At 44.4% G+C, this 22,854-nt stretch overlaps 1 protein-coding gene and 1 long non-coding RNA gene across 7 annotated transcripts in view; one reads left to right on the top strand and one right to left on the bottom strand.

Annotated features, from left to right (window-relative positions):
• The window catches only part of LOC127051772 (uncharacterized), a 42,251-nt gene extending 24,444 nt beyond the window's left edge, over positions 1 to 17,807 (top strand). The window contains exons 2-7 of one of the 4 annotated variants that reach the window (XR_007774597.1): positions 5,292 to 5,402; positions 5,905 to 6,038; positions 7,350 to 7,469; positions 8,124 to 9,934; positions 10,426 to 15,861; positions 16,649 to 17,807. This is a non-coding gene — a long non-coding RNA (uncharacterized LOC127051772). Of the gene's footprint in view, positions 1 to 5,291; positions 5,403 to 5,904; positions 6,039 to 7,349; positions 7,470 to 8,123; positions 15,862 to 16,648 lie in introns of all 4 variants that reach the window. The other 3 variants (XR_007774594.1, XR_007774595.1, XR_007774596.1) reach the window with 3 other exon arrangements.
• Positions 1 to 22,854, bottom strand: part of PAPOLA (poly(A) polymerase alpha) — a 104,721-nt gene that overhangs the window by 21,965 nt on the left and 59,902 nt on the right. For all 3 annotated transcript variants that reach the window (XR_007774592.1, XM_050954468.1, XM_050954467.1), the window contains exons 15-16: positions 12,684 to 12,793; positions 1,430 to 1,551 (exon numbers count right to left, since the gene is read on the bottom strand). Coding sequence is in view for 2 of the 3 variants with exons in the window: in XM_050954468.1 (XP_050810425.1) it covers positions 1,430 to 1,551; positions 12,684 to 12,793 (232 nt within the window). In the remaining variant the exon portion in view is untranslated. The remainder of the gene's footprint in view (positions 1 to 1,429; positions 1,552 to 12,683; positions 12,794 to 22,854) is intronic.

Raw genomic sequence — 22,854 nt, 5'->3', positions numbered from 1 at the left:
ATGATTGCTCTCAGACTACAGTCAAACAGTGAGGCAGGGACTTCTTGCATTACTTACTTGGCCCATAAACACTCTTTCCTGTGGTAATTAATCATGCTCAAACTAACCAAATAGCTTGATCTTAAATTGCTGCTGCCCTTCATGAAATGCTGTTTTGCAGGCTGCCCTTCTTCTCATATATGATCACATGGGACTGCCATGCATTTAAGGGAAAAACAACTTCAGACAGAAAAAAGCCCCTTACTAAAAATTTGCTGTACAAGTACAGCAGCCAATTTTCAAGATTCATTAACTGTCATTTATATCTTTTCCATCCAAGAGTAAAAGGTTATATCTAAGACAGAAAAAACTGTCAAGTGGAGACCCTTTTCAAGTTTTAGGCCAGAGCATGTAGTCAGTCACATTAATTGTTGAAAGCATTCTCTAACCCACATCTTTAGTTATACGAGCAAATATGTGTATGGTAGCTACAAACGGCAGCAGCAAAGCATTCAACATTCTACTGAGTCATAAGAGAGGTCATACAATTTCTTTAGTAACTGTGTGTAGACCACAAAATCTCAAAACTATTAGAACAACAAGGATATGTTAGAAAACAAACCAAATTAATAAGTGTGTGCATCAGATAACCTTTGTTAATCACAAAAGTGCTGTGTTGTAACTATTTCCTTAACTTGGCTTCCAAATTACACTAGCAAAATAGCTTTGAATTCTCTAAATCAGTGTTTCCCAAACTTGGGACACCGCTTGTGTAGGGAAAGCCCCTGGCAGGTTGGGCCGGTTTCTTTACCTGCTGCGTCCGCAGATCCGGCTGATTGTAGCTCCCACTGGCTGTGGTTCGCCGCTGAAGGCCAATAGGAGTTGTTGGAAGCAGCAGCCAGTACGTCCCTCAGCCCAAACCGCTTTCAGCAGCTCCCGTTGGCCTGGAGCAGTGATCCGCGGCCAGTGGGAGCCGTGATCGGCCGGACCTGCGGACGTGGCAGGTAAACAAACCGGCCCGGGCCCCCAGGGGCTGTCCCTACACAAGTGGTATCCTAAGTTTGAGAAACACTGCTCTAAATTAATCAAACTTAAAAATCTGTTTAGTATTTCCAACAAAAATCATCATGTCATACTTGCATGATTTTAAGGAGAAGACATGAAATCAGAAGCAGATATTTTCAGGAGGTAGGAAGAAAGGCATGCATGAAACATGTACAAATAATACAGTATTAATGTAACTGGGAACTATCAATGCAAATCAGGATATCAGCACCGTTGTACCAGATAGGCTAGAAAGTTTGTGTAGGTGATACAAGTAAAACTGCCCTTTTAAAGTGGGTTTTAGTTATTTTGTTAGCACACCAAAGACCTTTGGGAATCACGAAATTATAATGCAATTAATTATATTATAACATTAGTTATGTTTGTCAGTAATTTGTACATTTACCTTTTTCTTTTTCTGAAGCACATGATTAGGTAGTAGTTGATGAAGTTGCTTTCGTTTTACATGCATTGCAGCAATTTTCATATCCATCTCAAACATCTTGCTGTTTATTGCTTGCCTATAAACTACACAGTAAGAAGAATAAGACGACATATTGAAACATTGTGGAAAATGCAGTTACTTGCCCTGGAAGAAAGGATTGGTATTCCAGAGTATCACTCAACAAGAAGGCTAATATTTCCTCAGTCTTGAGAAAAAACGAACAGCCCTTCCTCCTGCACTGACAGTTGCATCACATCTGATAAGAAAGTAAAGTATCTGAGTTTGCTTATTTTTAAAAAAAAAGGAAAATCCATTAAAATGTAAATTTCCTCTCTGAAATATGGGACTGAAAAAGTATTTTACAAGTATATGAGCCCCTTATTATATTTATGGAAGAATAAATTCAGAGATGGAACCAAGTAGAGTCAAAAGGTTTCTCATCAAACTTGATATAAATTAAAGTTAAGACATATATTTTGCTCTTCATGTTGTTATTGTGTTTGTATCAGTGCCTGACACTGATGGCCTTGACACATGAGCAGGGCCATTAGGTGCTGCTGTGATTATTGGGCCTAAAAATTCACCTTAATTGTAAGTTCAACTGTAAAAAGTATGTGAAAGTTCATAAGATGTCACAATAACAAATTTTTGCCTGCTTGGGAATTAACTATGGAAAATAGGTCAAGCTGTTTTCAATAATGAATGCTATGAACAAGTGCAAGAAAACAGACTGAATTAGTCCAAACAAAAAGAGGTCTACTGACATGATTCAAGGACTGTGCTGAGGCTGAACTTAATCAACAAGAGATATCGGTCCTCAAATTAATGGACCAAAATTGTTAAAGCAGATAGTAGGCCTAATTGATGGACAAAATAATGAAAGGATGAAATAAGACACCCACTTTTTAAAAATATCTCAAAAGAGTCTAGACATTTTTTCCCCGCAAAGTCTCATCCCAGCTGAGTGCATCCTAGAGCTCTCATCTTGTTCCATCTCATCAGTGCACCTCAACTTCCCTAACCCCTAGATAGAGAGAGCAAACCTGACAGATGGATTCATTCCTGAGGAAGAAGTCTGTGAAGGGGTGGCCACCTTACACTGGTACGGAAGGGATTAATAAAGCCCTACAGAGACTGTGCAGGAAACAGACAATAAAAGAGAGACTGGGAGAAGCTGCCAAATCGAGGCCCAGCAGGCTCATATAAAACAAGCAGCAGGCCAGAGCAGGGTCAGTTACTCCCTGGAACTCAAGGAGGGAGAGACTGAGTGCCTTGCAGGTAGAAGGAAGCTAGCACCCTGGACAGAGCAGTGCTGGACAGGAACAGGGAAGCCAGAGGAAGCTCCTGGTGGGCTGCTAGGACTGGCATGCTGAGATCCTGAGGCAAGGGTGAAGAATGTGCTGGAACTATGGGAAAGTGGTACAGGGAAATGTACAGAAGAGTTGGAGGGGGATGCGGTACATGGTTGCCCCCTACAAGATTCTTGGCCTAGGACCTTGAGTAGTGGGCAGGCCCGGGTATCCCCCACACTTGCCACTCAGTGTATTTTCTGAAGTGTATCCAAATCAGGATCTTAAACATGAGATCCTCTCTCTACTCTTCCAATCATCTACCTTACTGACTGTCCATCCTATGCATTCAATAAGGGAAGGGTCCTGTAGAACAAGTACTTTAATTACATGGTCACAGTATTAAAATGGATATTTATAAAGGGGCTGAATTAAAGTTGCATACTGAAGAGGATGGCTATAGTGCTCCATTAATTCTTGGCTAGGGAGAAGCCCATATGCTGTTGTGTAAGAATGGCTCTAATATATGCACCCTATCTCATTCCAGGGCTGCACTGGTCCCTGAAGCAGCCCAGATTCTAGGAGACACAAAGTTTGCCTACAGCCATTTGCTTCCTCCGGCGCTCTTCCTGTGAGGTGTAGTACAGAATCTGGCTTCTGGAGTCTTATTGTTTTACTAGAAGTGAACTTTTGCAACCCTGCTGTTACCTCATCAATTGGAAGGAATGACATTTTCCTCCCTCTAGAATAAGGTTATTACATCTTGCATAACAAGTGCTGAGAAGTGCACTGAATTACTAACACCAGTCCATGGAAGAGAGACTGGGACTAGGTAAGTTCATGAAGGATAGGTCCATCAATGGCTATTAGCCCGTATGGGCAGGGATGGTGTCTCTAGCCTCTATTTGCCAGAAGCTGGGAATGGGTGACAGGGGACGGATCACCTGATGATTACTTGTTCAGTTCATTCCCTCTGGGGCACCTGGCATTGGCCACTGTCAGAAGATAGGACACTGGGCTAGATGGACCTTTGGTCTGACCCAGTATGGCTGTTCTTAAGTTCCTAAGTGATCAAAGCAGATAAAACACAAGTGGGAGCAGTTAAGGAGGGGAGGGAGCTGCAAAGGCGTACTGCTCTCCCAAACCTGGGAGGAGGAGGAGGAGCTCTTTCTCTGCTTTTAGTACAGGAGAGGAAACTGAGCTCTTCTTTAGCCTAAGAGAAGGCACATGTTAAAATAATCATTCACCTAGGTAAAGGTGTGACTGCTGCAATTGCTGCTACTATTGCTTCATCATCATGTCCATAAGGATCTCTAGCTGTGCTTAGGAACATGCATAATGAGGCTGGCACTAGGGAAATTCACTGGGGTGGAGGATGCTCAGTGCAGATGGAATCTTCAGAGGTTCAGCAGAAGTCCCTAACATGCTCTGAGCATATGCAAATAGCAATTTTTAGTGGCTTATAACTTGGACATATGTAGGTATATTTTCATAAGAAAAGCAAAAAGGACCTCCCGACACCACGACTATGTCCCTCACAAATTTCAATTCCAAATCCTGAGCTCTTCAAATAATATTTTATATATACACTGAACACTGCAAAACGTACCCATTTCCCTCTAACTCCATTCCTGGAAATAGCTGGAAGCTAGTTTAAGCAAAGAGGCAGACAACAAGCATAGAAAGTTCCAGCGAAAATGATTGTGTGGCAAAGCTTAAGCAACCAAAGACAGTGGTTTATAACAAAATATCACACAATCTTAACATTAGGCTCAGTAATGATGTCCTCGTCTGGGGAAGGATTTGATCATATCCTTAAATTCCTGGGTGAATTGTGGTGTGAGGAGTCTTTGGGTAGTTTATAGCAGGTAGTATTGGAGTGGTGGTGTTTGCCCTCATTAATGTAAACTCACATTTGAGAACTATGATGGCACCCCTTTGTCTGCTGGTTTGATCACTAGCTGGTGGTTGATTTTAGGGACTCCTCTCAGCAGTGGAGCAACTGTGCTGGATGTGATATTTGTTAAGGATTTCACTGTTCATTTTTTCCCCTGAAGTAATCAATGTAATGATCAAATGTGTGGCTTTTTCCACTGTGGGTTGTCCAGGAAGATGATTCTTTTTTCTTATGATTGTCGGTGGGGACGTAGCAGTTGTGGTTGACAAATACATTGTTGTGAAAGAATTCTTCAAAGCAGAGTTGGTACAATAATCTTCTAGTTCTCCACCTGTTAGTATGGTATCAGGTTCTGTGCAGCAGTTCAATCCCTGGGACAGTACAGATAATTCAGCTCCGGTTAGGAGTAGTCTTGACAAATTGATGATGCTGGGGTATGCGTAGTGTCCATGTGGTAAGGTCTTTGTGTCATAGTTTCTCCTGGGGATGGTGTTCTGGGGATTGTAGTTAGTTCCACTTTTTGATTCTGGGTTGAATGGCTGTCATCAGATTTTTTTTGTTTTGTTTGTTTTTAAAAATAGTTGTTTTGGGTTTCTTGAATGATCTCCAGGTAGGTTTCCTGATTTTTTCCTTCCAGTGCGTGGGACTTTATGACGACTTTTTGTCTGAGGTGGCTCCCGTTTTGAGAACTTTGAGGTACAGAAAATAGTTCCTTGGTTTTTCTGAAGTCCTCCTTCAGAGCTGTTTGGTATGTATGGAGATGTATGCAGTGGTCAGAAAGTTATAGAGCAGGGATCACCAACCTTTCAGAGGTGGTGTGCCAAATCTTCATTTATTCACTCTAATTTAAGGTTTCGCATGCCATTAATACATCTTAACGTTTTTAGAAGGTAGCTTTCTATAAGTCTATAATATATAACTAAACTATTGTTGTATGTAAAGTAAATAAGGCTTTTAAAATCTTTAAGAAGCTTCATTTAAAATTAAATTAAAATGCAGATCCCCCCCAGACTGGTGGCCATGACCCAGGCAATGTAAGTGCCACTGAAAATCAGCTCACGTGCTGCCTTCAGCACCTGTGCCATAGGTTGCCTACCCCTGTTATAGAGGGTGAATCTTCTGGGGATGTTTTATTTCTTGCATTTGCTCAGGAAGTAGATTTTGCTGGTAAGTTTTTCCTCCTTTTTCTTCATGCTGTGGAGTTGCCATTTCAGATGGCAAAATATGATATCCTCCATTGTTGTCTGCAGTTTTGTTGTGCCCACATTGGCCACAGGATATTAGAAAGATACGGTGGGTGAAGCAATATCTTTTATTGGACCAACTTTTACTGGGGAAAGAGACAAGCTTTCAAGCCACACAGAGCTCTTCATGTGTGGGAAAGGTACTCAGCAAGCTAATGGTTGATAAAAGTTTATACAAACATATAGAGCGATGTTTAAAAACGTATAAATATCTGCAAACAGCAATATTTCTAAAAAAATCCTATTAGCAGCACCACACAGCTGGCGTAAGGTAGAGGGGTTTGGGTTTTATTATGGAGGATGCACGGGGAGTGTTGGCAAAGGAGATGAACTGATGAATGGGAGCACTGGTAGGAAACTGGGAGAGAGAAAAAAGTCAAGAAGCGGGAGTTCATGGCATAGGAGACCATGGAGCCATTCTCTCTAGTCTGACAATGGGAGAAGAGGCAAAAGTTATGGATAGTATACTAGGAGAGTCTTTTCTATAATAGAAATTTAAGTGTTTGAAAAAATTCAAGTGCTTAAAATTTTACAGCTGGATATAAAACTACGTCTTCCACCCCAAACAAATTCAATTCCCATCCTCCCATAGGCTTATTTAAGTCTGCAGGAGTGGCTCCCTGCTTCAGTGAGCCTCACTGTGTGTTTGCAAGGGTAGCCAATGCAGCTCTTTTACAGTTCAAGTGCAGCTCACAGAGCCCATCATGCCCCCACACCTTATTCTTTGGAAGCTCGTGGCTTCTACCCTGCGGAGGGAAGGTGAGGCTAGGGGCTTCTGCCCAATGGGGAGGAGGGGGTCTCAGGGCTGAAGGCCCAGCAAGTGCCTCCCATGAGGCAGAATTCTCTAGCGCCACCATCCCGCTGCAGAGCGCAAGCTCTGCAGGGCTGAAGCTCTGGACCCTGACAAGCACGCCTGACTCTTGAACTTCTGAAGATTATTGTATGTGGCTCAGAGGGTTGGTAAGTTTGGCCTGGTGTATTCAAGAGGGTTCCCCTTTTGCAGACCTTAATGAAAATTTAAACTTCTGGTGCTCCTTGAAAAGACAAAGGAAACACCACAAAAGAAAAAGTACTCTAAAAAAGAGTTAAGCTTGAGAGTATATTACATTATTGTCCAGCTAAAAGCCCTCCCAAATTAGACTTTGACAAGGAGTCTACAGCTTCAGAAAAAAAATATTAGAAGCCATAGTAATTAACAGCTTAGGGATCCAGTATAGTAGGAGTTGGGCGTGATGGGCCACTTAAGTACAGGCAGCCATGTGGCCTAGCAAACTTCGGCAAGTGCAGGTGGTGGTGAGCAGGTGGCCTCTTACATGGGAAGTTACGTCTGACATGGCTCGGAAATGGGCCTCCAGAAGGAATGCCCTGACCTGCGTGGAATCAAGGACCGCTCTGATGAACTCTATCAGTCACACTGCCATGAGGCTCGATTTCTTTTTGTTCACTAACAGGCCTAGGTAGCAGCAGGTAGAACACACCAGATCTAGGCTGCTCTGCACTTGATCCTGCGATCTGCCCTTGATGACTCAGACGTCGAGATAAGGATAAACCTGGACTCCCCGATGCATCAGGTAAGAAGCTACTAGGGTCATACATTTTGTAAATACCTGCTGGACAGAGGACAGGCCAAAGGGAAGTGCTGTGAACTGGAAATGGCGCTGGCCACCATAAAATGGAAGAACTGTCTGTGTCCTTGGAGAATAGAGATATGGAAATAAGTGTCTTTCAAGTAGAGAGCAGCGTACCAGTCTCTCGGATCCAAGGAGGGGATGTTGGAGGCCAGGTCCAGAATGGGTCTTAAGCCCCCTTTTGCTTTTGGGATCAGAAAACAGCTGGAGTAGAAACCTTTCCCCCTCATTTCCTGAGGGACCTCCTCTATTGACCCCAGTTGTAGGAGGTTGTCTACCTTTGAATGAGGAGTTGCTCATGAGAAGGGTTCCTGAAGAGGGATGGGGAAGAGGGGGAATGGGAAGGAGGGTGGCTGAAAACTGGAGGGTGTAGCCCAGCGACAATCTCTAGCACTCAACAGTCCAAGGTGACTCTTGACCAGGCTGAATGGTAGGGATGGAGATAGTTGAGAAAAAGATGGGGCAGATCCGGGGAGGTGAGCAGGGTGTTGCTCTCATGCTTCTACTCCCCCTGGTGTCTCGCTAGGCCAGGCTGCGCAGGCGACTGGGGGGAGGAAGGGCGGAGGCAACTAAAACCAGTGTCCTTTCCCATGGTAGATACTTGCTGAGACTGCCAAGGCCTTGGTGGCGGGGGAAGCCAGAATTGCTTCCTCACCAAGCGTCCTGTGGCACCTTATAGACTAACAGACATATTGGAGCTACCCCTCTGATACTTCCTCACCAACTGAGACATATGCAACCCGAGAGTGGAGGGTGGTCCAAGTGTCCTTCAGACTGTGCAGCCTTGCACCCTATTTGTTCTGCAAACAGCCCAACTTCATCAACCAGGAGATCTTGTATCAAGGACTACATCTCCTGGGACAAGCCTGCGGTCTGAAGCCAGAAACTGCACCTCCGCATGTCCACTGCCAAGGCGACCATCCTGGTCACCGAACTGGCCACATCCCTTATGTCTGTGCTGCCGCGGCACTGCCTTCAGAGCTGGGCACCTGGCCAACATCCGCCACTTTCCAGCCGCCCAGCTCTGAAGGCAGCAGAGAAGTAAGGGTGGCAACACTGTGACTTCTCCTAAAATAACCCTGCAATCCCCGTGCAACTCCCTTTTGGGTCAGGACCCCCAATTTGAGAAACACTGGTCTCCCCCGTGAAATCTGTATAGTATAGGGTAAAACACAGGACCAGATTTCACAGTCTGTGAAGCATTTTTCATGGCCGTGAATTTGATAGGACCTATAAGTATTTGAACCCCTTGGCAGAGGCAAAATATTTTTTCTCAGTTCTTTTGGAAGTGGGTGGGATTCAGGACAGGGTCTGCCAGAGGACTTTGGCAATATTTAGGACCCCTTCATGCACTGGCAGAGTGACAAGTGTGGGGGTGGATGTGGAGATCACATTGAACAAAGTGTCTGATTGCTCCGGCATCTCTTCTGCCTCTAGGTCAAAGTTAGTGGCTACCCTTTGGAGTAGGGCTTGGTGCTCCTTAATGTCATCTAGTGGGCTAACAGGGGAGGGCCCCTCCATTGCTTCGTCTGGAGAGGAGGACAAGGACTAACCACTGGGGGAGGGCCTCAGGCATCACCCCATGCAGGGGAAGGGTGTCTCGGGGTGGGCACCTGTCCCTCCACCTCTGCGTCCACTAGCACTTCATGCACCAAGCCCATTGCCACTGGTGTCGATTGGAGTTTGTCCGATGTGGCAACCGATGATTGGCAAGATGGGGGCATCGGCTTAACGGCATGCCCCAGGCATTCCAGTAAGACCATTGAGCTGGACACTGGTCCTGCTGCCAGGATGGCATCACTGAGGTGGATGCAACCTCAAGAGCCCAGTCACGACAGTGCTGTTTGGGTGAGGAGCTGGACTCCTTCTCCGTGCCAGAGGAATCCTCCTCTGGTGACCACGGCTGTTGAGTAGGGGGAGCAGCACTCTGTTGAGGAGCATCCCCGAGGTCTCAGTGACAGTAATTGTTGGTGTGGAGAGGGTTGGCACAAAGATGACTGCTGCTGACTATATGGCGACCAGCGCTTCCCTCTGGGTGAGACTTGACACGAGGGCAGAAATCAGGAGCGCAGTCTAGGCAATCTGTGGCAGCAAACCGGTGACCTGGGCTAATGAAGAGACTACGGATGTGGTGACAAAGGGCACTGCCTCGGCTCTGGAGACCAGCAGTGCTCACTCGCATTCTGGGAGGCTTTCACGGCTGGCTTGCCCTTGTAGGGAGCCTTTGCTGGTTCCATTGCTGACGCGGTGCTGGCTGCGGTGGGAGACTCCTTTGCTCTCTGGGCACTGGGAAGGCGTTGACTCTGACATCAGTCCGGATTCCCTACCACTCTCCGAAGTCGGTGGCACATCCCTTAGGGGTGTAGGAGATCCCTTTGGGGAAGTGCCCCCTTTCAGCTCTGGTGTGGGTAGGTGGTCCTGACAGGGTCCTTTGCACAATGCCCCTTGGTTCATCTTGCTCGGAGTCAGGTCCAACTTCTTGGTCGTCTTCTTGGGCATCAGTGAAGGGGATTGGTGTGGGGTGGAGTCTAGTTCTGGGGGCGTGCTACGCACTGAGGCCAAAGTGTTGGGTGATGGAGCCGGCCTGGCCAGCTCCGAGGCTGGCCAAAGAACAGCCTCCATGAGGAGGGCCCTCAAGCATATGTCACGTTCTTTCTGTGTCCTGGAACAAAAGTTCTTACAGATGTGACACTTTTAACGTGGGATTCCCCCAGGCACTTCAGACAGCTACCATGCGGGTCACTAACAGGCATAGGCCTACTACAGTCAGTGCAGGGCTTAAAACTCGGTGACCGGGGCATGTCCTGCTTGTGGCAAAGTCCTTGATGGAACCCTAACTAACTACAGTACTTAACAGCTACTTACTAACTAATCTAAAATAAAACAAAACTATTTACAGATGGAACACAAAGTTCGAAAGGGAAAGAAACCACGGATCACTTGCGATGCAAGGGAGAGAGGTGCGCCGAGCAACTACCACGCACAGTAAGAAGGAACTGAGAGAGGGCTTAGGGCTGGTGGTGCCTGATATATTGACACACGAGTGCGGCACTCAAAGGGGTGCCACAGCCAACTCTACAGATACTGTTAAGGCAAAAGTCTCTGACAACTGTGCATGTGGGTGCCCATGCACCTAGAATGGAATCAACATGAGTGAACATTTGAAGACTGTATCTTTAGTCTGTATTCCTATCAACAATAATTTTAAAAAGTTATATAAAATCAATATACACCCAATAGCATATTACCAACAGATAATAAGAAAGGAGTAAATTCAAAGCTGAAATTAGTAGTGTATGTCAGGTGGGATGAGTACTGAAAGTAAGCACTGAAAGATTATATAGCAATGGGGAGCTGGATGAATCTCTTTGCTGTTCATTTCCAAATTAACATCTGGTTAAGATTCTCCGTACCTCGGAAAGGAACATTTTTGGAGGTATTTGTTAAAACTCTAACTAAAAGTTTTGGTTTGAATATAGTCTATAAATTCTACATATAGACCTCCATGTTTGACAACATAGATATTCAGAGACCATTCAGAAACATAAGTCTTGAATGCTTTTTCATAGAGATAAGAATTTAGGATCTATTTGTAACGAGTATATTTGCCATTCCAGTTGAGGGCAGAGCTTTTAGATTATATTTTAGATTGTAAAGCAAGAAAATTAAAAAACACAAAGTAGGACGAGTGCTAATCAGCCTGTCTACATTCTCTAGTCAAATCAAACAAGTGTAGCATTCGCTATCTTTAATCAAGTAGGTTATATTCACTGTTTTGCGAGAGCGAAAGCAATTTCCTTTTGATTGAGAACAGATGTTACCTGCACATAGAAGCACCAAGATTTTTTAACAACTCCCTTAAAAAAATGTATGAAATCTAAATAAAAGTGCTTTTTTTTTTTTTAAAGGGAGAAGGACAGGGAAACAAAGAGAAGAGTAATTAAGGGATGACAGAATGCAAGTCATTACACAAATATCTCAAATCAAACTAATTTAATGTTTAAACTAGAGATTTTAAACATTTTTATATTGGACTGGGAGAACTATCCAGGTTCATTTACAAATGGCTGAATCTTGCATTTCATGTTGGGGGTGTGGTTTCTCTCTCTCCCCCATTTAAGGCAACTTCATTACATTATTTTAGTCCAGTTTAAGATACTTTTCCACATTTTATATTTAACACTCACTATGACTATATTACTGTATGCTAAATTCACAGTATTCACTAAATAAGCCTCAGCTTGGGAATCCATAGACAGAGGTTTGTTAAGAAATGCTTTATCGCACACACCCAAGTTGTGAAACTATACTTATATTGTTGTCATATTGCTTCAAAATAACACTGTCAGTACATTTAATCAGTCTTCCACAGAACACTGCCATATTCTTAATTTTACTCTCCAGATGTTATGTTGCAAATTTCCACCAATGTTGTCCTTTTTGGTTTGTTAAAAGCAATTTAAATAGATTGCGAAGTTAGCATGACTTGTTTATTTTTGTGTGATGCAACATCTCTGAATATAATCGTACAATACTAGGAATGAATTAAACTTGATAGTTAGTATGAGCTCCGACATATTGGATTAACTGCAGCAATGCGCAAGGTATACTGCCTAGGTTCTACTATTAATCTGTTTTCAGTAACAAATATAAACATGAGAAAAGATTTAGACTGAAACATACATTTTCCATTAGATTGTAACATAATCAACACACATGACCTAAGTAAGTATAAATGTTTATACTATCACTTAAGGCCATGTAATTTACTATGTTGAATAAGAAAAGTTTAAAAACTTATAGGTATCATTTAATAAAAGTTTTACCTTTTTCAGTCAAAAGTATGTTGCAAATTATGCCTTAAATGAGGTACAGTTTCTGAAAAATTTAAATTCTTATGACCAAATTGGTCAGTTATGTCCCAAATGTAAAGGTGTCTAGTTGATTGTCCTGCCAAATGTCTCCAGAATTAACAGACTGCAGCGATTCAAACAAAAGTTTTGCCACTAATTTTCTATACATCAAATAAGCAAGAAGAACACCGATATTATATCCTTCCACCTAGACCATGGTAGAATATTTTTAAACAAAGGCCATATAATCATACATTCAATACAAATGAATTAATTTCAAGATTTTTAGAGAAGCTAAGCTTACCTGTGTCAGTGAAAGACTGGATGTCATATGTAAGATCAACACTCAGATTTTCAGAATTTTCTGTCTTCTTAAACACTAAACCAATCACCCACATCGTACGAAATTCTTCCCTGAAAAGTGTTATTAAAAGAATCATGTAATATTGGAAGAATGAATTTAAGTTACTTAATCTAAAACTCAGATAATGTGGTTTGTAACACTGCTGCAAAATTTGATAATGTAGTTGGTTACATTTTAGCTCAACTGGCATGAAATAAGATTAAAGTACCAAGAAATCAAACTGAGATCCAACTACTGAGAACTCCTACTAAATCGTAACAGAAAACAAAAAGGTCAATTTCATACAAACTATTAATCAGTGTCATTAACCATATTTTAAAAGGTATAAGGCTACTACGAAACACTTATGGCTTGCTTTTTCAGTTTCAAGTTTCATCTGTTTACACAAAAGACTTCAGACTTAACAAGAAAAGTTACTTGCCTTTAATTGTTGTTTGCCTACACAGATTATCACTTGAGATTTTCACTACATGTTTTGGCATGTAAGCTCAGAATCCTCTAGCAAAGGGCAACTGTTAGGAGCAATGTATGCACTTGTGTGGATCCACACATCGAAGTAAAGGTAGATAAAGGACCTTGGGTCCAACTGTCCTCATTTTTTTCCCTATTAATGTTTAAAGAGCTTAAATTCCAGAGAAGGAAGGAGCTGTCATGGGTCTATCTGCAATCTATTCAAAGAATGACAGTTACAAGTAAAGCTACATCTACACTACCACTTATGTTTGCAAAATTTATGTTGCTCAGGGGTATGAATATTCCACCCCCAGAGCAACATAAGTCACACAGGGATAAGCGCACATCTTTTGCCAGTCATCGGGGTGGTTTTTTAAGGCTTATGAGAGAGCTCTCCCATTGGCATAGAATGTCTTCACTACATGTGCTGCAATGACATGGCTGTATAGTGTATACATGCCCTAGGTGACCTCTTTTCAAGCATTGCTTATATATATTCTCCCACTCTTGGTAGAGTGATTAGTCATTACAATCCTCAAATGATATGGGTCTAAACTATTTAACAACAACAAAAATGCAAGGACTGCTCTTCCAAACCTGACATCAGATCTAAAAGACAAATTAAAAGAGCACTACCGATACGAATTGACCAATGCACGAGATAAGTCACATTTTCAATGATGTTTCCACATCCAAATTTGTAATACAAATTTATTAAATATGCTGTATAGAATTCTTTGAATACAGTATAATGCTTTGATTTTTAAGGTATTGAAATATCCCTGAGGGTTGACTATAAAGTGTAATACATTTGGATAGCCTGGAAATTTGTAAACTGAACTAGTCTTAGAAGACTCCCCCATTACTTCAAGAAGTCGCTTTACTTTGTCAAGTATGAAATCTAGAAAGAGACACCGGCAGACTGATAAAGACTGGTTCAGAGCAAGGCCAGATCCAATTGATTTCAAATGAATTTAGGGGCAAAATGTTAGGAATCCAGCTTTGAAAGTTCTTGCTCATATTTAGGGCCCTACTAAATTCACGGCCATGAAAAACGCATCACAGACCATGAAATCTGGTCTCCCACTGTGAAATCAGGTCTTGTGTGTGCTTTTACCCTATACTATACAGATTTCACAGGGGAGACCAGCATTTCTCAAATTGGGGGTCCTGACCCAAAAGGGATGTGAGGGGGGTCACAGTATCGTTACCTTTACTTCTGCGCTGTCTTCAGAACTATGTGGCTGGAGAGCAACGGTTATTGGCCAGGAACCCAGCTCTGAAGGGAGTGCTCTGCCAGCAGCAGCATAGAAGTAAGGGTGGCAATACCATACCATGCCACCCTTCTGCACTGCAGCCTTCAGAGTTGGGCAGCTAGGGAGTGGCGGCTGCTGACTGAGGGCCCAGCTCTGTACCATACCATATCATGCCATCTTTTTGCGCGGCTGCTGGTAGTGGCTCTGCCTTCAGAGCTGTGTTCCCAGCCAGCAGCTTCCTCTCCAGCTGCTCAGCTCTGAAGCCAGCGCCGCAACCAGCAGAGCAGACAGAATTACGGGTAGCAGTACCACCACCCATCCTACAATATCTTTGCAACCCCCCTACAACTCCTTTTTTTGTATCAGGATCCCCACAGTTACACCATAACATTTCAAATTTGAATAACTGAAATCATTAAATTTGCAATTTTCAAAATCCTATGACTGAGAAATTGACCAAAATGGACCGTTAATTTGGTAGGGCCCTACTCACATGTATAAACTTTGTTTACATTTGGAAATTAATCCACTGGTAGAAAAGTTTGTCAGCAGTAACTCCCCTATTAGGTCTGGTTTACACTACAGTTAGGCTGATACAAGGTAGCTTATAACCTAGTTGTGCATGTGTCTGCACTAGTCTCCCACCGCTGTACTGACCCTTACACCAACACAGTAACACCACCTACCCAAGTGGCATAGAGTCAATATATTTAGGTCAACACAGGGCGAGTGTAGACATAGCATTCGTTATGTCGAACCAGCACTTGTTATGTTGGCCCAAACTGTCCCACAATGACCCACACTAACTGTTCTGGTCATCATTGTGAATTCCACTGCCCAGGGGTCATGGAGACCAGAAGTTCCCTCCCCTTTAAATCCTAGCAAATTTTTGACATTCCTTTCCCTACTTGCACACCTAGTAGCTCTCCACTGTTTGTGGAGCTGCCTAGCTGACCATGCTGGCTACATGCTCCTGACATGGCCCAGTCTGGAGTAGACAGGGCCCGTGGGGAGAAGAGGCTGCGAAACAGCCATAGAAATGTTGACATCAACCAGCAGATTGCTCAGTGGATGCAAGAGAAGTACGACAGTGACCAGCAGCAGTGCTGGCATAGAAGGAGTTGCGGCAGGCTTACCAGGTGGCCAGGGAGATAAACAATCCAACTGGTGCCAAGCTGCAGACCTGCTGCTTTTATAAAGAGCTGCATGCCATACTCTGCAGAGATTCCACCCAACCACAGCACCGTGGATATCTCCAAGAAGCCTGAGTGACAAGTCCCTGCCGTGAACAGTGGAGAAGGTACAATAGTGGACAGGAAGAGATTTACGTGGAACAGGTGACTGGGGGCTCCAGCTGTACAGCGAGCCAGATTCTGACAGACCATCACAGACCAGCCAGTCAAGCACAAGTAAGCTCAATGCACGGAAGGAATCTTAGGTAAAAGCATGCAGATAAATTTTCAATTACATAGATGGCACCCCCAAAGTAGCAGAGCACAGTATTTTGACTATTAATTCATTTCCTTATGCTTGAAGAAGTAGTGGTTCAACCAAGAGGGGTAGAGTTGCTCTCAGCTTTTTCACACATCTGTAGAGTTGGAGGAGGGGCATGCAATGCAGGGCAGTTTATATACACAGGGATGTCCTCTGAATGCTCCTGAGAGATCTCAATGAAACTTCCATGGAGGTATTCTTTAATCCTCTGCCAAAGGTTTAGAGGGAGGGCTGCCTTATTTCTTGCTCCATGGTAGAATACTTTCATACAGCACTCAGTAATAACTTCAGGAGGCACCACTGTAGTACACAGGCTACCAGCATAGAGACCTGGGAAGCTTCGGGACACCAGCAGCACTGTGCTGTCTCTGCCTTTGTTACCCTCAGGAGTTAGATATCAGCTAAAATCACCACCACCTGTGGAAAATGGTGCCAGTGTTCAGTGTCATTGCCTTCTGCTATTAGAATCATGCAACCAAGCAATTCCCTCATTTCCCCAACCTCTGGCAGCCATACTCACCATGGCTAGTGCAGTGACTGGTGCCGTGCACATGCAGTCCCAAACAGAAGTGAAAATCTAGTGCTTAAAACTTTAGGGAAGCAAGAGGAGTGAGTTCAGCATCTTAAGTTTTGCTTTCTGTAGTGAATATGCTAACAATGGAACCTCTTTGTTTTAACTTCTGCTGTCTTTGTGGCCTTCAGGGTCTCCCCCTCCACACCTGTGGAACTCCTGAACCAGCTAAGGAAGAGGAGGAGAAAAGAGGATTCAGGATGACATGTTTAATGAGATCCTGCAAGCCAGTACTGCAAGGGACAATGAACACAGGACCTGGAGAATGAAAACTGAGGATAGCCTGGAGAAGGAACAAATGGAGAGGAGAAAGGTCCAGGAGTCCCAGCAGGAAAAGGAGGAGATGCACTAGGACACAATGGGGCTTCTCAGGCAGCAAACAGATGCAGCAAACTGGTGAACCTGCAGATTCAACAGTCCTAGGTTTGTCTCCCCCTGCAACCCATTAAGAACTCAATATCAGGAAATCCCAATAACCCCTTCCCCCCACATTCCATGTGGCATTATAGTTTGCAGCACTACTGTTACCATTCCATCCCACGGGACATTAAAGACAATCACAAGCTTCATATATACAGACACATGAAAGCCTTGGTTGGTGTATATATAGCTGTAGAGGACATGAATTCTTTCCCTTTCATAAGTTCAGTGGCGATCTCAAGCTTCTCAGGTGTGAAGCAGAAACAACTTTCAGATCCAACACCATGGCATGATCTGAGTCTCGCTGAGGCAATAGACACTCCTCTGGTGCTCGCTGCTCAGAGGAGCAGCGCAGGCAGGATACAGAGTTCTTGAACCCTGGGACACGGGCATAATCCCCAAGGGAAGGGGCTGTCTCTGAATGGGGATGACTAGCTAACTTACCACTAACTACTACCAATGCTACAACTACTAACTATGAGAAGAACTGCAAAGAACTATGAACTACTATACACAACGGAAGAAGTCACTCTCTTAGTAATACCTAAGAGCGCAAAGGAACAGGGCTTCTGACTCAGGCCATGCAGCAGTAATAGAGAACTAGAGAGGTGTCAACTCGCACAGCCTATTATGCCCTTGACTGAACATGAGGAGATGCACGACGTATGTGTGGGTCAACCAACACTGACAAGGAAAACCTTCCAACTCTGGTGCATGTGCAACCACGTTTGGAATACATATAGGGACTATCACTTGAAGAAATCTGGCTGATTCATTGAGCTTTATTAAGTTTTTAATATATTTGTTTTTAAATTGCATGGGGTTTTTTTGGCATCAATTTTGTTATAGAATAAAATTATATTAATAATCTTTATAAGTTCACATCATACGCTACTGATAGCTGAGCAGTTCTGAAAGAAATCAATTATCTGCACAGTGTCATACAACTCAGAGGGTCATTCACAAACAAAACGAACAGGCGCACTGATAATGTTACATTCTTACATGTACAGCAATCACCACACAATTCCTACTAGGCCACAAAAGGGCATGGGCCAGGTAGAACATACCACACACTACTCTCTCACTGTTAAATTGGTCTTTCAAAGCCTCCATGAGCCATACAGCACTGTACTAAGCTCTTATAATAGTCCTTGTACCCGGTTGTTCAAATTCAGCAGGCAGCCTCTTCACTCCGCCTGCCATCTGGATGGAGACTTCTCCCCCTTTGCTTCACATGTTATGCAGGACATAGCACGCAGCTACAATCACTGGGACATTTTTCTCACGGAGATCCAATCTTGTGAGTAAACGCCACCAGCGACCCTTCAAAAGCACATTGAGCTGTCACTTTCCATCCACTGAGCGAGTAGTTGAACTGTTTCTTGGTGCTGTCAAGGTGGCCAGCATATTACTTCATGAGCCAGGGATAGGCTGGGTCTCCATGATCACTACTGGCATTTCAATATTCCCAGTGCTAATCCACCAGTTGGGAAAGAAAGTCTTCGCTTGTAGCTTTCTGAACAGTCCCCTATTCTTGAGGATGAGAGCACACCATGCACCTTCCCTGACCAGTCCACACTGATGTCAGTGAGGCATCCCCATTGATCAAGCAATGCTTGCACAACCATAGAAGAGTAGCCCTCTCTCTTGATGTACTCAGTGGCAAGGTGGTCTGGTGCCAAAATAGGGCTGTGCGCTGTCTACTGCCCAACCGCAGTTCGGGAACCCAACTGCTGTACATCCTCTTATGTCCTGCACATTGCTCAGAGCCACAGTCCTGCGAAATAGGAAGTGATTAATGCCTCTTCACATTTGCCCCAATGGCCTCTCCAATTGATTTCCTGACCCCAAATTGATTCCTGACTTACCATTAGCAAACTGACTTTGCAATCACACTGTGGAAAGGTGCCACTCGCTTCTCCACTGTCAGTACAGCTCTCATTTTCGTGTCCCTGTGCTGAGAGGCTGGGGCGAACTTAGTACACAGATTTAGGAATGTGGCCTCGTGCATCCAAAAGTTTTGCAGCCATTGCTTTTCATCCCAAATCTGCATTATGATGCCATCCCACCAACCAGTGCTTGTTTCTCAGACCCAGAAACAGTGCTCCACCAACTACAGCTGCTCCATGAACTCCATCAACAATCTTGAATTGATTATCACTATGCCCCACAGCAATCAGTCCCCAAGGAAATGTCATGATCCCCGCTGATTGAGTTCTTCTGGAAGCTTTGCAAACACTCCAGGATTGTGCGCCCTGTGCTTGCAATGCTCAAGATGATAATGAAGAGTTGTAAAGGCTCTATGCTTCTGTCAGAGATAGTGGACAATGAGAAGGGCCATGCAGGTTTGTGATATTTTGAAAAAAGGTAAAAAAAACCTATTGGATACAGATAACATTATGGGATGGACACAGCTACAAACTGGGAAGTTGACCCATTGCTCCCAGTTACCCCTTGGGTGATTCGTTTTGGCCCTACCATGCATTGCCAAATTTTCCCAAAGGACAGTGCACTTGATGATGGCAGGTTGCACAATGGGATACCTACCCATAATGCACTACACTCCGCATTAAAACAAACATTCCTGGAGAGTACCTGCACTGCCAACACAAAGAGCCAAGTATGCATGTGCACAAGTGATGTACTAATTGGGGGGCTATATGCAGACATAACTTGAGTCGACATAAGTTTGTAGTGTGGACATGGCCTTAGTGTAGGCAGAGCAAAACTAATTTCATTTATGCTTTTTGTAAGTGAAAATGATTTTGACACGTTTACAGCATTAGTCAGATCATTTTCAGCCCTGTTTCAAGAGAATCTGTTAGTAACTATTTTAAACAGATAATTTCTAGGGCTGTCAGTTAACTGCCATTAACACACAGCATAAATAACGCGTTAATCTTTTTAAACGTGCATTAATCGCAGGCAATGGTGAGGGGGGCAACATCAGCTGTTCAGAAGATCCTACCTCAGGTCAGACGCAGTAACGCAAGCCACCACCAGAGGGCGGGCAGAAAGAAGAAGCTACAGAAAGACATGGTTCTCATGCCAGTTCCAGCAGAGAAATATTTTTTAAAAATAAAAAACAGGACAGCCAGGGGCTCACCCGAGCTGCCCCCGCACTTGCAGGGCTCGCCCCAGCCACCTGCCCCATGCCTCCACCAACCCTTTGCCACCCGCATCCGGGGTGGAGCCCCCCTGAGCTCTGCACTGCCCACAGCAAGGTCTCTCCCCACAGCCCCCATGCCACTCGCAGCTGGGGATGATCCTGCCTATCCAAGTTAGGGAACTCACCCCCCTCCTGAGCCCCAAAGCATCTGAAGCTGGCTGGGGTTGAGCCTGAGCCTCCCTGCCCCCGAGCTCCGCACTGCCCATGGTGGGGTCTTCCCCCCACCAGCCCTGTGTCGTCCACAGCTGGGGCTGACCTCCACTCCCGAGCTCCATGCCCCCAGAACTCAGGAGCCGACAACTCCACCTGAGCAGCCTGCAGCTGGGGCTGAACCCCACCCCAGCTCTGGAGCTGACCCTCACCCTCATGCCTGCTGAGCTCCGTGCTGCCTGCAGTTGGGGCTGAATCGCCACCTTCCCAGCTCTGCACCTCCACTGGTGGAGGAGGATTCCCACCCCCCGGCCCCTCCCACCCCCCTCCCCAGCCAGCTCTGCGCTACCCAGGGGTCAGCACTGAAGCCAGCACTGCCCACCAGCAGCAAATTTCTCTGCTTTCCTGCTGTCGGGCAGTGCTGCCTCCAGATGGCCCTCGTGCAGAAGCTGTCACGCTCTGCTCTGCCTTGAAGCCAGGGCAAACGCATAGTTTTGGTGAAGAAGTATGGATGGCCAGGACAGAGCTGAGAAAGAGAACTGTCCTGGCCAAAACGGGACATATTGTCACCCTAGCTAGCCCCGCGCCCTACTATGCCCAGCTGGCTCCTCACTTGTGGGACCAACCCCCCTGAGTCGTGTCCCATTGCCCCTAGCCGGCCGCTCACTCCGGGAATACCTCATAGAGAACATGGGCCTGGTGAGCTCAGTCTCCCTGCACCAGCCTCTCCTCTCCTGTAGTATGATGAGTTCCTGAGGTAAAATCCACCCTCCCTTGCAAACAAGGGCTCACTCAGCTGAAGGGAGCTCACCTAGCTCAGTAAAAGAAGGCGAGCCCAGTACTAGAAGCTACCTTTCCTGAAGCAGCAGCAAGACACTCCCTCAGCCTCTTCCTGCACAAGTTATTGTGAGCTCTTCCCCATTGTGACCCCGTTCTCCCAGACCCTCATCCTGCACAAGTCTTTGGTTATTTCCCCCCTTCCCTACCCTCCTCCAACACTGAATGCAGATTTCTAAGATGAAACTCTCTTCGGACAGGAGGTGAACCTGAGCTCACAATCCCAACCCAACCAGAGCAGCATCAAGAATTCAGCTTTCTCCTGCATAACTCTTGCCCTCTCTCATCTTCAGAGCACTGACTTTCTGAGATTAAAAAAACAAACAAACAAAAAAAAAAACTTACCCCTTCAAAAAGCCAAGACGCCTTTAAAGACACATACAAAATAGTATACAAAAGGCTAATCCAGCAGCAGCAAGAGAAAAAAAAAGCCTCCTGGCACAAATCACTCCCCTACTGAAGGTTAATCCTGAGGTAAAATCTTTCCGTATCCATGGCAAGGACTCTTTTGAACAGGTCATAAATATATTGATTATATAGAAGAATTTATTGAATTATTCCAGACATTGATACAGTTCAGAAAAAGTTAATGGAGCAAAGCAGTAACAGTTCAGGTCTTTTGAATGGGAAGTTTATGTTTAAAATACTTCCAGATGCTTTTTTGTCTAAAAAGACTTAGCCGTAAAATACCTACAGATGAATCCCAATACCACAGAAGCACTTCAAGTCTGCAGTATCATCTACGTTATAAGCATGCTTTTGCTTCTGGATCCTGTGCTACAGATAATACACCACCAGCAAATGAATCCAGCCAACCACAACAGAGTACAATTACTGAGTTTCAGGATTGCTACAAGCCCATGGATCAAACACAGTACAACACCTTAACCAATACTATTGCAAAGTGGATAGCTATGGACTGCAGATTACTCAACACTGTAAACGTCAGAGAGCTAAGAGATATTATTCAAATTGCATCTTCCAATCTGTCATACACCTTGCCCTCCTGAGGAACCACTGCATCACAAATAAATGACCTATATGACAAAGAGAAGACTACAAAGTTGGAGCTTCAGAAAAATGCACAGGGTGTTGCTTTGACTGGTGATCACTGGACATCCTGGAGCAATCATAACTATCTTAATGTCATGGCACACCTTATTGATGCTGCCTGGACAATGCAGTTGTTTGCTGTAACAGTAACTCATACTGAAGAGAAACATTATGCTGAAGCATGTGCAGAACATTTCATGGATGTTGCAAAAGAATGGAATATTCAAGAGAAGGTAACAATTAGTACTGACGGTGCACGTAAATTGTAGCAGCCGCCAGTCGCTTGCCTTTTGAACACATGATATGCATTGATCACAGTCTGCAGCGATCAATTATAGTAGCACTCAGTGATGGAGTTTTGAAAACATCCTGGTAAAATGCAGAAAACTTGTGGGCCATTTTAAACACAGTCCAGGTAACAGTACAGAGCTAGGAATACAACAAGACGCAAATGGACAGAAACAAGACACTCTTGTACAAGATATTTCAACCAGATGGAACTCCACATTGGCTACAATTCAGTGCTGGCTTTGCAACAAAGCCGCGATCACATCCACATTAGCTCTTCAAAAGCACAATCTATCAGTGCCAACAATAAGGATTTTGAAAAACTGCAAAAACTAGGAACACTACTTGAGCCTTGCAGGTTTGTGACTGAACTCGGGGTGGGGGAATATTGTACGTCTCCTGCTCTGTGGTTTTACC

The sequence above is a fragment of the Gopherus flavomarginatus genome, chromosome 5, assembly GCF_025201925.1.
Source record: "Gopherus flavomarginatus isolate rGopFla2 chromosome 5, rGopFla2.mat.asm, whole genome shotgun sequence".
NCBI lineage: Eukaryota > Metazoa > Chordata > Testudines > Testudinidae > Gopherus > Gopherus flavomarginatus.
Note: the sequence above shows the minus strand (reverse complement) of the source record. Positions and strands in the feature narration are given on the sequence as shown.